General features: G+C 34.9%; 1 protein-coding gene across 2 annotated transcripts; it reads right to left on the reverse strand.

The window, feature by feature from the left end:
- Positions 1-261: 261 nt before the first annotated feature.
- LOC129276746 (beta-mannosidase-like) lies at positions 262-16,857 on the reverse strand. 2 transcript variants are annotated; one of them, XM_064109240.1, is made up of 17 exons: positions 16,518-16,857; positions 15,418-15,536; positions 14,489-14,635; positions 13,528-13,676; positions 12,626-12,825; positions 12,148-12,215; positions 11,173-11,372; positions 10,178-10,334; positions 9,420-9,724; positions 9,038-9,117; positions 8,255-8,445; positions 7,225-7,404; positions 5,709-5,806; positions 4,617-4,761; positions 3,776-3,981; positions 2,631-2,831; positions 262-2,144 (listed from the first exon to the last, which is right to left on the reverse strand). In XM_064109240.1, the coding sequence occupies exons 2-17, from the start codon at positions 15,521-15,523 to the stop codon at positions 1,914-1,916; spliced, it is 2,664 nt and encodes an 887-aa protein (XP_063965310.1). In that variant the 5' UTR covers positions 15,524-15,536; positions 16,518-16,857; the 3' UTR covers positions 262-1,913. The 2 variants fall into 2 exon arrangements, with proteins under 2 accessions (XP_063965310.1, XP_063965312.1); XM_064109242.1 differs by having other exon boundaries at positions 333-2,144; positions 15,418-15,491; positions 16,518-16,625.
- Positions 16,858-17,665: the final 808 nt, after the last annotated feature.

A 17,665-nucleotide genomic window follows, 5' to 3' on the forward strand; every position in this document is an offset into this window, starting at 1 on the left:
TCTCTCTGATCTACCAGGTCTGTACACTTTCTTTCTCTCTTCATACTTTCCTTCTCGCGTACTCACAACTTTGTCTCAACTACATTCCTTCTAGCAGCTGTCTCAATGCATATATACCATCTCTATCTTTTCCTCCTTTTTTCTCTCTTCTTTCTTGCTCTCTCTCTCTCTCTATCTCCCTCTGCCAATCATTATTCAACCTCTCATTTATTCTCTTAAGGTGTACTTTGTCCTTATATGAATTATGCATTGAATGTTTTCCCTTTTTATTGTGATTACTACAAATGTAGCTGTAGCTGACTTCATTTCTATTTCTTAAACTCATGAGATTTATATTAAGCCTTTGGGCTGCCCTGTGTAATTTATTTTTATATGTTTAAAATCAATCAATCAAATTACTAAAAGCATAGATTTTGAAAAAAGAAGAGAAACTTTAAGTTTGTTAATTTTGAAACTGGATCTTTTAGAATTTATCTGACAAGCGCAAACGGTGGCTCCAAGTCAAAAAGGGTTATACCATTTTTAATAAAACGTAGGACCAAAAAAGGAAGTGCTATAATATTTACTTAAAATCAGTAGGGTAAAACACACAATGCTATCAATCTGCATATTAATTTATTAAGTCACATCAGGCAACTTAGTACTGTTTAAAAAATACAATTCAAGATAATTCAAATCTAAATTTGAATTTAAAAATAAGAAATTTTCCAATGGAAATTAATGGAAATATGAGCATTTCATTATGATAGATGAGTAATTACAAAGTTATTAAAGGTTTTTATTTCTATGCATGCCATTATGAATATGTAATAAGAAAGCAGATGTCTTTTCTCAATATCTTTTTTTTGGTTTATCATATGAAATTACAATGATTCGCATTTTATGTTTCAATGGTGTAAAAACTTAGACTGCCAACACCATTGCTGTAATCAATTTTGTAACAAGGAAGATCGTTTTATACACATGTATGAAAAAAAAGAGATTAATAAAAAGATCTGAAATAGTGAAATATACCAAAAATAGTCATGCGTTATTATATTTCAGTATATATACATTCACATATGTTGACCAGCAGCACATGCTGAAGGGGTCAATTTTGAAATTTCCACGATAAAGCAAATAAACAACAAATAATTATAGAATTTTATCAAATTTTATGATGATAAAATGATGGTAAATAATGCTTTATCAAAGTTTCTCTTCTGTCTGAACTCATTATGAAAGCAGACTAAAAACAGATAAAATACTAGAAACATAATTCTAGTGGCTTCCCCGTCTCAAACAATAATACTTGATCCACAGATTAATGACTAAACAAAATAGTTGCCAAATATTGTTTGGAAGCATTTGACCAGGAGTAGGCAACAATAAACAATACTTGCATAACAATAAACATACAATTACATTAGATGAAAGAATACTGCGATTACACATGCTTAATAATATCATCATCTTCTATCAAAATGCTACAAAATTCATCCCAACAATATTTGAGGGATTTGAGCCTGGACATCTGTACAAGTAAACTTATTAGTGCTAAGATATTTAACATCATTACTTCTTAATCTTTTTAATTCAGATTTCAATTTACACACCATTAACAATAACATCATTTTAAATGGTGTAAAAATTCTACTTTAGTTTGAAAACAAATAAGTCTAAAGGGTTGAATTCTGAAGGTGGAATTCATTACTTTTATAACATAGTTATAATCATTTCCAACCCATACATCCATTGATCAGAGTAAAGATTGCACAAAGTGGATTTTACTTCAGAAAAAGTATTAAAAAATTGCACTGCAAGGCATGGATTGCGATTTGTAACAGGCTTTGTTTATCTCTAAAAACTCCTACAATGCAATGTGTGACAAGACTGTCAAAAGCTTTAAACCAGTTTCAATCCAAAATCATTCTTCAATACAAGTCCATTAAAGATGAAACTGTGAGTGAGTTGGCAAGTTCTTCGGTAGACATTGACTCCCATGCAAAGAAAGTCACCGATATCGAGGGCGTCATCATTAGGAAGCCATTTTGTGAGAAGCGCCCTCTAAGACCACCGCTGTCCAGCCAAGTGAATGGAGCAATGCTGCTGGTTTTGAGGGTAATGAGGAACTCATCTGTTAAAACTTTGCTGACAGAAGAGATCTACATAGGGACAATTACAAAAAAAGGAGAAGAAAAAGAGTCAAACCATTAGTGAAAAGAACATACTTGGAGGTGAACACATTTCATTTCTCAAGTTGGCAACACCAGAATTCTTCTTTCATCATTGCACTAGAAAGGAAATATATATACCTGAAGTACTTGACATTCTTTCATAAAGGTTATCATGTTTTGAAGTAGGAAACGTGCAGGTTGGCAAGGAGAGACAGTGATTTTGAAATTTTACATCAGGTTGCCAATTAACAGATTTTTAATGATCATTTTCTTTTAAATATCCGTTACCAATGAATGAAATAACGAAATTTGGAGGCAATTCATATGATCATAGTATATATAGAATATGGTTTTCCTTTCTTTCTCTTTTTGTTAGACAACCTGATCGGAGACTAGGATTAGACAATGGAGATGAGACCAAACAAAAAGTAGGAAAAAAATTGGTAATTTACCAAAACAAGACAGATGACTTACTCTTATAACTGGTTTCTTTAGTCCAATCACATCACTGAAGGATGACAGAAAGAGAGGATTGATTGGTGAGAGTTGGGTGGAGTTGTTATGGTATATCACCATGGTTACAAAGCAAGTGGGAAGAGGGTTTGAACCACACGCTGCTTTCTGAAGGAGGTCATCGAGGGGTATTCTGAGGACCATCTTAGATGATAGTGCATTCTGGAAAAGATGAAATGAAATGATAATTAATATTTATGAATGCAATGGATAGAATATTTCAGGAGGTGAAAGATGAAATGATCTATTCAACGAGGTGTAGCCGAGTTGAATGGATCATTCATTTCATCTTTCACCGAATGAAGTTTTCTGTCTATTGCACTCATAAACATTAATTATTTGTTTATATGACACCTAAAAATAGATTCTTTTTCATATAGAATTTATGAATCTCGATGCAAACTATGGTCATGCAATGGGAGCTCAGTCTGTTGATTATCACGTACATACAACATGTGCACTGCAAACAGGAGTGGTTTTACTTGTGGTGCCTGCAGTCTCGGTGGTGCGCGCGTGGAATGGACAAAATTGTATGGATCCAAAATTAAACAGTTGATGATGTCAATGTAAAATGGGTTGAATTATCGATATCAAACAACCAATCATATGACAAGGATCTATCTTGGTGTCATATAATAACAATTAGTTCCTGTAGAGTACTCATCTACTAGTGTATAAAATATTGATATTTTGAACAATATTGATTTGTCCCAACTCATGATAGAGATATGATATACAGTGAATCCCAGAAAAGACAAAAGGAAACCGTAATTCAGAGTAATTTTTTGCTATAATGAAAATTTTACTGAAAATATATTCTTCATATAATCTCAACATTAGTAAAGTAATTTCTCCCCCTCCCCCTCTGTTTGTCGGTTAAATGTGTTTATTTTGTAATATATACAATGTACTTGCTTTGAGTCTGTATACAGGAGTCAGTGTTTTATTAGGCTTCTTTCTCTTTTTTGTTGTCTCCAATTCCCATAAAATCGTTTTATGTAATTGTATTTTCTTGTTTTCTTACCTCTGATTGTCTATGCTAATTCTCCTTTTATTTTTATGATGACTGAAATAAATGATTGAATGTCCAATTTCAAAGGACTTACCTGAGAAAACTGATTGGTAACTTGATACTTTGGTTTCAGATCTGTCCAAGACCAGATGGAGGTGACGAAGCTAGCATCGACAAGGTTGTCTGTTTCTGTGACTGAGTAGCCATACAGCTCTTCATCTTGTATCATGCCCGAGGCAAGGATGGGAGAGAAGAAATCCTTCACATAGTAATGAAGCATCTTCCACTGGCCTCCATATTCTGTGGGGTCAGAGGTCAAATCAGTGCTTGCTAATATTCAATATCAATAATGTGTGTACCACATACCAATGCTAATTGTCTTTTTTTCAATACTTCTTCCTGAGATTTGCAAAATAATAATCAGATGATTTCAAGCACATCCCAAATTCTTTTTTTTATGGAATAAGACAAAAAGAAAATATCTTACTAAAGTAAGGTATCATCACTAAATCCTTAAACTGACAAGTTGATAAAATATCAATTGAAAATCACTGTATCACAAAAGTATCTGAATATACACAATGTATCTAAATCAAGAATAATTCCTGCATTCCCTCAAAAGGGACATCACTTATTGACATTTTACCATGAGTATGTTGACATTCGTATACAAGAAATGGTTATTGTATTATTTTCAAAAGGTGATTCTTGGTATTAAGAATTATTATTACACGAAAAAATTATGTATGCTGGTATAAGCTGGCTAAAACTTCATCAAAGCATCCGTTATTCTCTCAAAATTTCATGGAAATGGGGGAAATGGTTCAGTTGTGAGGGAATGCTCTTTCACAATTATTACGTACAAATCTTGTTGACAATCTGTCTCTGGGCCAATATAAGTTTTATGTTTACAATGTGGGTGATAAATGACTGACCTATTGATGACCACGAGGGAGCCTGCCAGATATCATTTAGCTGCCAGTAGAGCGCCCCCATACAGTGACCTTGACCATCGACCAAGATGCTCTGAAGCCGTCTATAATGCTCTGTTTCAAACTTGATGCACAAGGCTTGGGATACCTACACAAAAAACAAATCAGTCACGCTAATACCTATATTGGGTTATATCTGCACAAGAAATCTATTAAACATGTCATTAATCACTATAATAGGGCTGTTTACAAAGTGAAACAAAGTTATGGATGTTTATCTTCTTAGGTATTCCTTTACCTTTTTAGTAATAATAAAGACCTAAGAAGCTGCAATACTTGGGATCCAGTTTTATGTATAATTTATTTGTTGCTAGGTCTGACAAGTCTCTGGAAAGTTTTCTTGATGTTGAGAACACCTTTGTTTGAAAAGTATGCATATGTTATTGTTAAAAGTGATCTACTGTCATATCAGTATTGCATCTACATGCATTGTTGGGTAACTCATAAAATACCTTTTGTTGATGACCTCATTTTGTAAGATACCAGTATATTATATTTATCACACAAATAGTAAACAAAATGAAAATCTAACTTCATAACAGCTGGACAAATTCTATGAGAGGAATTACATTCTTTTGAGCAAAAACCATTTTCCCTGTGATTTCTGTTTCCTGTCTTTCATGATATTCTGCTTTTGCCCCCTTCAAAAATTCATTATATTGATTTATAATAGTTGGTATTTCTATAGCATCTGTTCTGTGAGATATAAAGTGCTTTGAGATGCCATTCACGGTCAGCATAGGGGATTAAAAGTCTTTAATAGTATTTCTTCATCTGTTTGTTTTTTTACTTTAGATTTTTCAATTCTTTCCCTGTTTCTCTGTTTTTTATTGTTATTATTTCTCTTCATCATACATATTTAAGAGAGATGCTAAGATGAATCGCTAACACTGGTGTAAATCCAAGCGGTAAACCTATTGTTCAGGGGGATGATCTATTGTTCTATCCCCCTCTCTTGAATAGTATGACATCATGGATTTAAGACCATGATCCCAAAGCTTTTGAAAAAGGATTAAACATTGAATCCAAACATACTTGTGTTAGGTAGAGCAAATCCTTGAAGTAAACAAGGTGATCTTTTGATGATGGTAGGTTGAAATGTCTCTGGATCTGAGCCAATATCTGGGCCTGACCTTCGAGAAAAAAATGGAAAATAATGTCAGAAGAAAATTCAAAGATGGATGTAGTCTCCAACTGGCATACCTTGCATAAACAGCCAATGTGAGGCCTGAACAGAAATTATATCATCTTTCAATTTTTATTGGAGTTTCAGAATTTAAAGGTCAAGTCCACCCCAGGAAAATGCGGACTTGAAGAAATAGAGAAAAATTAAACTAGCATAATGCTGAAAATTTCATCAAAATTGGATGTAAAATAAGAAAGATATGACATTTTAAAGTTTCGCTTATTTTTCACGAAACAGTGATATGCACAACAGGTGAGTCAGTCGATGATGTCCATCACTCACTATTTCTTTTGTTTTTTATTGTTTGAATTATACAATATTTCATTTTTAGTAGATTTGACAATGAAGACCAACTTGACTGAACCATATAGTATTAAACAATGCTAATTTCACATGTTCAGGGAGGAATTAATCGTTGTATTTCTTGACAATGAGGAGAAAATTAGAATATTTCATATTTCCTATAATAAAATACAAAAGAAATAGTGAGTGGATGACGTCATAGTCTCCTCATTTGCATACCAACCAGGATGTGCATATAACTGTTTTGTGAAATTAAGCGAAACTTTAAAAGTGTTATAACTTTCTTATTTTACATCCGATTTTGATAAATTTTTCAGTGTTATGCTTGTTGGATTTTTCTCTTTTTATTCAAATTGACTTTTTGTTGACTTTTTGTTGGGGTGGACTTGACCTTTAAGTAAATTACACAAGACTGGTGATCTGAAAATGGGGTATTTAGTACTGAAGATGAGAATACTGATGCTTTCATGCACAATACTGATTGCAAAAGTTTCAGTTTTATGTGTTGTCCTATAGTATTTCTTTGAAAATACTGATTTCATCACCAAAATACTGATTTTCAGCTTTGAAAATACTGAAATGTTCTTGTTCTGGTTGGCAGCTCTGTTTTCAGCATTCAGTTTCAATTTCAGTTTATGTCCACATTTCACTTGTACATACATTTTAAATGAATTTACATGAATTCAAAACAGTGTGGATAATGAAATGAATTGAAAAATAGCATGACAAAATGAAACAAGTCCAAGTTTCATGAACTAGGTCCATATTCTTTCTAAGTTATGATGACATTTCAAAAACTTAACTTTGGTTAAGATTTCAATGTTGACGACGCCACTGCCACCGTCCCCGTCGAAAAAGCGGCGCCTATAGTCTCGCTATGCAGGCGAGACAAATTAATGGCTCCAACATATAGTTATGAAAAAATGCAACTTGTTGCAACAATATACTATTCCGAAGAAAGCTATACATAATGTATCCAAAAAATGCAAGCTTAAGTATCGAGGGGCTGAAGTTGAAAGCTAAGTTTGTGAGTTTTAGGCTCCAATATCAGATATCACTCACCAAACATGTGGTGCTGTCTGTGGTTACTGAATGCACTGGAGTAGGACCAGTCAGTTGCTATGGAAACAGGACCGAGTGTCCTGAACGACGGCCAGGACTGGACTCCATACTCTGAGGCAAAACGTGGTTTAGGATAGCTGGATACATCCCAACAATCTGCACTATAGTTGTAGTAGTGGACTAACGGGGAAAGACAAAACAAATCATATTTCTAAAAAGAAAAAAAAATAAACCATTTGGTAATAACAAGGTGCACTTTCTTTCAGGGTATACCTGTATCTCCCAGGAGTTATAATTGCATCAATAAGTTGTAAAAGATTATTGTTTCTTTCTAAAAAAAATTATTCAAACTTAAACCTTATTACTTTCATACCTTACCAATGCCCCCTCCCTTTCTTTATACCTCCTTCCCTTGTAGTGGATTTTCTTGATCATGATTCTCCTCAAAATAATTTCTTCAAATGTGAGTCTGCGGTTTTCCAAGACACCATAACTTACACCACTTAACCGTTTGATTTTCACTGATTTATTATGTTGTTAAAAGTCTGTTTGCTTCAAACTTCAATCTGTTTGATTGATTAAAACTAAGCGTGGATTCAGAGGGGGTGGAGCCCCTTCTTTTTTTAGGAACATTGAGGACACAGGCAAATTCTTCATATGGGTGGTGATAACCTCTCTCTTTTTCCAATTTTTTTTTTAATAGGCTCGCTCCTTTGATAAATCATGGCTCCAATGACAATTTAGAGTTTATGATTTTCTATAAGGAAGTGTCATCAGTCGTTGTAAAGTCATTTGTAACTTACAATCAGATTTATGGCACTCCCCCTCCCAGTCGGCAGGCACATACCCTGATTGAAACCCTGATCAACAAGTGGGTCTCACAGCAAAGACTAGCACATATATAAGACTTGCTGTTTTGACAGGGCTTTCAGTACACAAGGCATTATAGATTGCACATTCAGACCATTAACTCGAGTGACGGGTTTGCCCAGTAGACTTCTACCCCCCCCCCCTTCGCCAAGTTTCTTACCATCACCATAATACACAGAAGACGGGTCCTTGGCCACCCAGCCCTGCATCTCAGTCAGTAGACCATTAGAGGGACTAGAACTCATAAACGGTAGACCAGTTGCTTGTGAGAGGACTATCTCTCTTATCACCCCAATGTAGAGGGCTATGTAGTCATTCTCATATCTGGTGAAATTCCTGCTGGTGTCATACCTAAGAGTTTGAGGTAATGGGACGGAGACCAAGGTAAAGGAAATTAAGGGACTGATTCATAAAGGTGCTTGTGAAGTTGGGCATGACTTTGTGAATGGCTGGTATATGGCAAGCTAGATGTTATCTCATTTGTGGTAATTACATGTATCTTACTTGCTAATATAGTAATTAACACTTAATCAGAATTCCCTAAGTGCTCTACAATAAAACAACACAATAACCCTGGCTTAAGAAGAGCAGCAGTTATACTCTCTGAATATCGAGGAACATATTCCCGCCAGGTCCCCATGTAACTCACCTGGCTTGAGTCAAGCATAAAAAAAATGAATTTAATACCTTGGGTAGGATTTGAACCCACAACCCTTTCATGAAGCAATGCTAGCCAGAACCACTACACCACGATACTCCTCCTCATATTTCATTATAAGCTTTACGAAGAGATGAAACATGGATCAATCTTCAAACTATACATAGCACGATTAGGTTGCAATGTTTTACTTCCTACACAGAGCTTATTTGGAAACAAACTTAAGAAATGTAAGGGAACCTTATTCCTGTAATTTAAAAACTTCAGAAGTCCTACGTCACTTACCAATCTTTTCTCAATGCTTTCTCATTTTCATTATTTGCACTCCATGCGATGATAGATGGGTGACTGCTCAATCTGCGCACCTGAAAATCAAAGACAAGAGATAATAAGTACAGACAGGAAAAGAGAATCATTTAGATGCATACTCATGACCAAAATATGACAAATTAAAGGCAAAACTTATGTTGATGTCTTGAGCAAACAATTTAAGCAATGATAGTGTTGCAAAATCTGTTGCAGATACAGTTTGAATGCAACCAAAAACATTGAGTGCAGATCCCAAATATGCTCTTTTGACTGGTTGAAATCAAGTTGCGTTCGATATCTGAAGTTGTTTGATTGCAAACTTTTGTGTAATAGGTCCCCTAGTTGGTAGAAGGCTTACCTGATAGTGGACTTCTTCAGCAACTGATGAACGGAACACTTCATCAACTGGATACATAGCACAGGCGAACATAAAATCCTGCCATACTATAATCCCAAGCTCATCGCAGAGCTCGTAAAATTCATCTCGCTCGTAGACGCCCCCACCCCAGACTCTTAGGGCGTGGATGTTGGCATCAATTGCCGACTGGAGGAGGCCGGTCAGGTTGCTGCGGGTGATTCGTTCCTGGAATGCATCCGCTGGTATCCAGTTAGAACCCTTGATGAAGATGGGAATGTTGTTGATTTTGAAGTAAAAGGACAATCCTGGAAGTGGGGTAGAAAGAGAAATTGTGCAATGGTAGAAGTAAACTATTTGCTACACTGACACAGAGAACTCCTTGGGAGATTGATCCTTTCAACATGGCTGCTGTGATAGTATTAAATGGTCTCTCAAGATTTACACAGCCAGCTCTCATCATGGAATCTTTTCAGAAAAATTGGGGGGAAAAAGTAGATGAAATCTTAAATGCGCAGTCAAAACTTACGTTTCCACCATTGCCGTATCAGAAATACAGTATACACCTTTAACTACTAAACTTTTCATATAACCTCTGTGCCGGCCTCTGCGACCTGCGACCTTGTCACCCAAATTTTTCTTCCAATATGCATACATAAACAACCTCTCTTCCATGGTCAATGTAGCATGCATCTTGGAAAAGAGAAGCATAACTCACACTCCATTTCATGAAATAAAATAAAATAAAGAAATACCATTACCTGTACTATTAGCAATCTTTTCTTGCACAAGCTCCACATTTCTAAATCCGACCTTCATTGACCTTGAGCTGGTCTCACCTGACCTTGAAATCTTCAAGGTGACATTGAGAGGATATAGGGTCTGGGAGCCATACCCATGAGGGTACCATAATTCTGCCTGTTAAAGACATCAGGTGTTAAGAATGTGAGTATATAACTGAAAACAAGTCAAGATGAAACATGAAACTATAAACAAAATACAACCAACCCCCCCATTCAATGAAATGCTTTTGCAAACAGAGATTTTTAGGTACGTATGCCAGGGATCAAATAAAAAAATGGGTAATACAAACACTCATAATCAGATCTTACTGAATATTTATATCTAACATCATCTCTGATTTTCTTTAGTAAAAAAATTCTCATTATAATAGCACCACCATCATCATCAACTTTCCACACAACTTCACTTGCAACTAATGACCTGTACCAGCCCCATAGAAACATTGTTACTCTAACAATGGGCTAACAGAGACAAGGTTACAACCAGTAATGTTGCAGCGATGCCTAACGTCAGCTTGGATCAACGTTTGACATCACTTCTGAAAGATGTGACTGGCTATGCTGTTATAGCTCTGTTAGGCTAACAAGGTTTATGTGTGGCCGTAACTGGAAGATAAGCTTACCCAGTAACATTTACAAATGACTGCAGGTTTTTGTACATGTATTACCATAGACTTCCGATTTCTAGTATACGTCCTAGGGAGATACCAAAAATTTTAATGAGTGTTTGAATTTCCAACTTTTAAGAAATAATAAGCATTGCATTTAGATGCTTGTTAACATCAAGAATTTTCATCTAAAGATTGTATTTTAACTTATGCTGTGGGTAAAATAGATAGAAGATTTGATTAAGCACCCAAGAAAGTTGCATCTAAAGTCTTTAGTAAATGAACAGCTTTATCAAACACCCTCTATGATTAATCTACCATCAGGAAATAATCAGCCTCACTTACCTTTGGGACAAAGACTTGCTTGCTGATCTGGTCATGGTCAATATCAATCTCAATGTCAAATATCTTTGTATAATTCATGGTAGGAAACCACACCAGCACTGTGGCATTAATGCTCTCGTTGGAGGGAAGGTTCCCAAGATCAAAGTACATGGTGATATTCAGCCATCCTGGATTTGGGGGTTCGGAGACAGAATTTCCCGCTAGTAATAGATAAAAAGTAAGTGGTGATTTGTTATTAATCAATAATTTTAAGAAAGATGGTGCTATTTTTTTTACCTGATTGCATGAATGCTTGTAAGCAAGCAACCAGAGAACCGACAGCTATAAAGGTCCTCTCCAAGAGACCTGGTAATGAGGATTTAAATGCCTTACAAAATGGCACTAGCGCACCTAGTGGGAATCGAACCTGCGTCACCGGATCCAAAACCCCTGCTATACTGACTGAGCTATCACGCCTCCACAAATATAAATCAAAGGAAAACAGATACTGTGTTAGAATATATTGTGGCATATAAATGTTTTCTTAATTATGATTGAGACACAAAACAGTAGTTCCTGGTTCCTGAGTTTAACTTGTCAAATAAGTATGGTACAATACTATGTCTCTGAAAGGTCTCAAAATCAAGAAAAATCATCATTCTCTAATAAGTTGATCAAATGACATTTATCTTTTTAACAGAACCTGGACTGGATTTTCAAGCAACTTGAATTCTTTACTTTGAGGATGTATTTTAAGTGTTACACTGTATTAATTGATAAGAAAAAATAAAGGGGTTGCCTTGAAACATGTGGCCACGCTTGTTTTTAATTCATGTATTTAACTGTGATTCAAAGTCCAGAGACTTACCACAGGACCATAACATGCATATGTCAAATAAAATCATAATAACACTACTACTTTGACAGTGATACTTTTTTTATAAAAAAAAAAGTTCACAACTGACAACACTTAAGTACATATATGTTCAAACTTACATTCATATGAAATGGCAGTCACATCTCTGAGGATGGGATCATCAAATGCTTCCAAATAAATGTCTTTCCTAGAAAAAAAAACAAATCAAACAATATATGTGAAATTAGAGAACAGTTGAATTAAATTCATAAGGAGCAATTTTCTAGGGTGACAACATCAAATATAATACCATTATCAAACTGAAATTATACTTGAAAGTTTGCAAACATTTTCTGAGGCAGCTTTAAAAGAAACAAAGAGATCTCTTGTAATGATAAAAAAAAACAATAATAGAGAGAAAGTAAGATACAAATTTTGGTATAAAACAAATGAAGTATTAGGGCCTATATGAGTAATGGCTGATATAACTTAGTGCATATATTGATTTGCAATAAACATATCACTAATAATCATTGAAATCCATTTAAAAGTCATGGCTAAATAAAATACACAAAACCAATGATCATTCAAGGTAAATGTGAAGAAACATCCTCTCACCAGATGCCGATAGGGGCAAAGCCTGGGCCCCAATCCCATGAGAAGGAACTTTGTTCTTTCCTGATGAAGTTTGGATGACAGAACCCATGTTGTACGGGAGGAGGGCAATCAGGGGGTACGTCGTAGGGGTATGAGCTGAACCTGGTAGCCGAGAAGGTGATCGGTGACTCAAACGCAACCTGGATGATATTCTCACCAACCTGTTTTTCAGGGATAAATTTAGTTCAGGGGAGCATTTCATGAAACAGATTACCATTGACTTACACTGACAACTGTTATAAGGTACCAAAATGCTTGCATCTGATTGGCTAAGAGAAAATTTGTCAGTGAAAATTATCAATGAGATGCTTCATGAAACAATCCCCAGGGGGATATAAAATAAAGTATTTTCAATCATTCTGAACATCAAAACAGTCTCCAGTAAATTGAATAAACTTGAATTTGACTTCTTGGTGCAGCACAAAATAAAGATACTGTAGTGCTCCCTATTAGCAATCAATGGCAGCAAATGGCTACATCTTGCACAACACAAGATGCAGTTTATCTTTATGAATTCATAAGGAGCCTAAAATAATAGTGAGCCCGCTCAGCATGATTTCCCTTCCAGTCTTCCTGGTTCCAATTTCTCCATGCAAAATTAATAAAAGGCTGCTACAAAACACTCAATGCAATAGAACTATGAATTTGACATAAAAAGTTAATTCAAAGTTGTTTTCAATCCTGAATTGTTACACATTTTACTTGAGTAATACATATAGAAAGTGATAAAGAAATATTAATATTTATGACATAAACAATGGGATTACTTCAAATAAACAATGGCAAATAGAGTTGTAATGTAAGAAGATGAGATTTTACGGAGACAGTATAATTGATTGTTGATTTATAAATAAATAACAAACCTTCAATACAGGTGTCACATCCCACACATGACGTACAAACATGTTTGTTGATGAACCAACTGGAATGCCATTGAGAGTGATGTTTGCAATCGTATCAAGGCCTTTGCTCACCAGCTTTACATTGTGTTTCTTCACCAATTCACTCGGCACTGAAATAAAACATAAAATATTCACATCAGATTAAAACAAATTAACATTGTAAAAGGTCCAAATGAAAGAGAGCGGACACGGTGGGATGGAATGAGATCCCAATGATTCATCAATTCAAATATTTCAGCCACTGCTTTAAAATCTTGACTAATGGTATTTTATTTCAAGACTCTTCGCAGCAAGAGCTGAATTGTACGAACTTTTACATTAAAAAAAAACAATATAAAACATATCTACAGAAATACTTAATAATAAGTATCAAAATAGTGGGTATACAAATATACAAAGCATGAAGAAATATAAAATCATTAATACTTCGGGGGTTAATATGAATCAACAGAATATTTTCAACTAATTGTAAAGACTATAAGTAATTGGTGTTAATCATTTGTAAAAAGGAGGCACACACTTTCGATTTTTCCCTTTGCTCACTGGCTTTACATTGGTTTTCTTCATCAATTCACTAGGAAATATAATATACATGAAATATTCTTAAGATCAGAAAAAAATGATTACATAATCTAAATGAGTTTAGAGAAGAGAGAAGGGTGGGTGAAATGGCTTTCAATGGCCTTGGATCAATTTAATTATCTAACCCCTCTTTCAGAAGAAGGCAAAGTTTTTATTTCGGGGGCTACTTTTAAAAACCTACAGCTTAAATCTGCAATCATTGGATAACCTTAAATAAATTGGAGTGAATGGGTATTTTAATGGTTTTAAAAAATAATTTTTAACGGCTATTTTGAGCATTTGGGAGCAAAATCATCCCCCATGCAATTGTTTCCCTGCTCGGTAGTTTCTACAAGCTTACCAGTAAAGCTGTGAGTGTAGGTCCAGTTCTCCCTGCCTACCCATTTATAGAGATCATCATTGAATCGATAGTATGGATCAGACAGGATACCCGATGAAATGAGGTCAGTGTGAACGCTCCCTGGAACCTGACCAGGAATGGAAATACCTACAAAACAACATGTTAAAGAAAGAAAATAAAACACTGAAAAAAGCAAAATAAAATGAAACAAAACTTGCCAGCAAATGCAAAAGCTGCTAACCCTTCAACATCACACAAACAAATACTTACATGTACATTGTAAAATAAAAGTTTTTAATCTCCTCTCCTTCAAAAATATAAGGCAAAACCTGTATACTATATTTTTGTTTATTTGTTCCACAATAAAGTACCCTATCTAGCTTCCAACTCGCTGCTTTTATTTACGATACCTACGACGTCATGTTTATTCTTACATACCACTTTTCCTTTACAAAATTAAAATAAATACCTTGAACACTTAAATAAGATAACTGAAATACTAGTATAAGCTTTAAAATGTATGCTTGGGGTAGGAAATTCACTTGATTGATTAAAATGGTAATTAAAACAAAAGAATAAAGCACACTAAAATATTAGCTGCCATTTCAACATTGAAAAAAAAAAAAAGGAGCGTGGGGGGGGGGGCAAAACCTGTCAGTGAATGTAAATGCTACTACCCCTTCAACAATCACACTTTCATTGTAAAACAAGTTTGTTATTCCTTCTACTTTTGAAAATGTCCTTTTAAAAAATACACTAACTTTTGATATACAAGTATATTCCACTATGTATATTTAAATGCGAATATTTTTCTTCATAAAAGGAAATCTAGGAAAACAATCCTTGAAATAAAAAGAAAATTTTGAAACTTCATGCATGGATTGAGACATAACTAGAATTGATTATGGATATATTAAAGTTCTACTTACTGCCATTTGAATTGGTCAGCTTCCACTGCCCATTGAGGTCAAAGGTCAATTCTCCATTTGTCTGCAGCCAACAACTGGCAAGAACAATTAAAATAAAGAAAAGCATCCTTCTTCTCCTCCTAGTAAGAAATATTTGAAAAATAAACAGAATAGTAGCTCATTTTAGACCTTTTTCAATTGTAAATATTTAATTGTAATCTTCTTCAGAAAAAAATGTGTTGTAACCAAGCAAACTTTCAGTTAAATTTTCAATGTTTTCTTCCAATTTCATCAATATACAAGTACACCTGTTATGTGTCATCTTATGACAAACAATGAAAGGCTGATTGTTTGGGAGCACTTGTGTATCAAACAGTGTTTACATTATCCTTCCTATCATTCTGTAAACTGTAAACAATATCCTGAAACATTGACCATTAAGCTTACTGTTGCAGTGACCATCATACTCTCTGGCACCATCACCCATTAGTCCTACGAGGTTTGGATGGAGTACACAAACGATCTGTAACATTGACTGAAAGTTACTGTGGGTTCTGTGTTATTTTTCACCGACAGCCACAAAATTGTCAAAATAAAAATATGTGGCACACTGACTAAAAGGACTTTCCCAAAACTAAAAGTGATCAGCACTTAGTAAAATCAAAAATCATGAGCATGCAACACAAGCAAGCTAAATTTTTTACCTTTTTGAATGAAAATTGAATTTTTGTGATAGATTTTGACACAATATTCAGTATTCAGAAGATAAATATTTAACCTTTTTCCTTTCCTTTTCTTTCTTGAAAGTTATGAAACTCAAATGGCCTCATTACGGAACTGAAACCTTGACCTTGGTTTCGATTGGCACTAGCACTAGCAGGCCCAAATTAATAAATTAACAACAGTGGCACAAGTGCACTTTCGCACCACGCCTGGAACCTGACACCTTCCACGTCCATCTTGCTCGCGCTGTGCAGATCGGCGGCTCAATTCAGCCGAGACTGAGATCGAGAACATGCGAAAGTGTAATGTGTCACTGTCAGCGCCACAATATCGTTCTAACCGTTAAAAGTGGTGGGGTATTCTGCAATTGTTCCCAAACTGAAGCTATGCTTACTCACCATGTGATAGCTGAGAGAACTTAATTCCCAAATGTTGATGGTTTGCCGACTTTGCCCTTGCTTGGTTTCTCGACAAGTCCTCAAAATCAATCTCCGACTTTAATAATTATCATGTGACTAGTCACATGATACTAGTAATTAAAGGAGAATGAAACCCTTGAAACCAGCTGAATCCATATCAAAGAGAAAAATCAAAGAAACATATTGTTGAAAGTTTGAGGAAGATTGAATGAATAATAAGAAAGTTATGAGCATTCGAATATTGAGATCACTAGTGCCATGTAGATCCTCCCAACGGCAATGCGACCAAGATCTGTGATATCACACACGTACAACTCCCTCATTACTTTAGTACTTATTTCACTTATATTCTCACTTTTATAGAGTCTATCACAAGGTGAGGTGTTCTCTTTATGAGATGACAAGTACAGAGGTTTCACAACATTATATCATTGATGAATCGTTTGTCATATGATTAGAATGAGCAAAAAGAGATGTTTTGGGGTATATTTTCAGTGTCCCGGAGAGTTGTACGTGTGTGACATCACAGATCTTGGTCGCATTGCCAATGGGAGGATCTCCATAGCATTAGTGATCTCGACATTCAAATGCTCATAACTCTTTTATTGCTAGTCCTATTTTACTCAAAGTTTTGTTGATCTTATTCTTTGATTTTTCTGCTTTCACAAAAGCTAACTTGCTCCAAGAGTTTCATTCTCCTTTAAGAGTTAGAGATGGATTCAGGGGGCGTTTCATAAACTTTCCTTGATTTTGATTGGCTGAGAGGCACAGTTCCTATTGTGAATGTCGGATAACTCGTTTTTGTTGAATTATTTTACGTTCTTATATGAAAGTAAATAATATTATCACCTGTAATTTATTAGAAACATAATTGCTAATGGATTTCTAAATTCATGTGAGCAAAAAATATTGATGAGAATTGATGGGGCACATTTAGTTCATAATCTTCTGTGGCTTTTTAAAATGTTGAAAATTTTCCTTCCATATATTCATCAAGCAGATCATGCAATCACATTTTCACATATTTTGTTGTAATTTTCTGTTTAGATACTCGCTCTATGTAAAATCATTTATTAGCTCGAACGCGTTCCACGTTCTTTTTTTTTTTGGGGGGGGGTAATGTACAA

Source organism: Lytechinus pictus, chromosome 14 (genome assembly GCF_037042905.1).
Source record: "Lytechinus pictus isolate F3 Inbred chromosome 14, Lp3.0, whole genome shotgun sequence".
Taxonomy (NCBI): domain Eukaryota; kingdom Metazoa; phylum Echinodermata; class Echinoidea; order Temnopleuroida; family Toxopneustidae; genus Lytechinus; species Lytechinus pictus.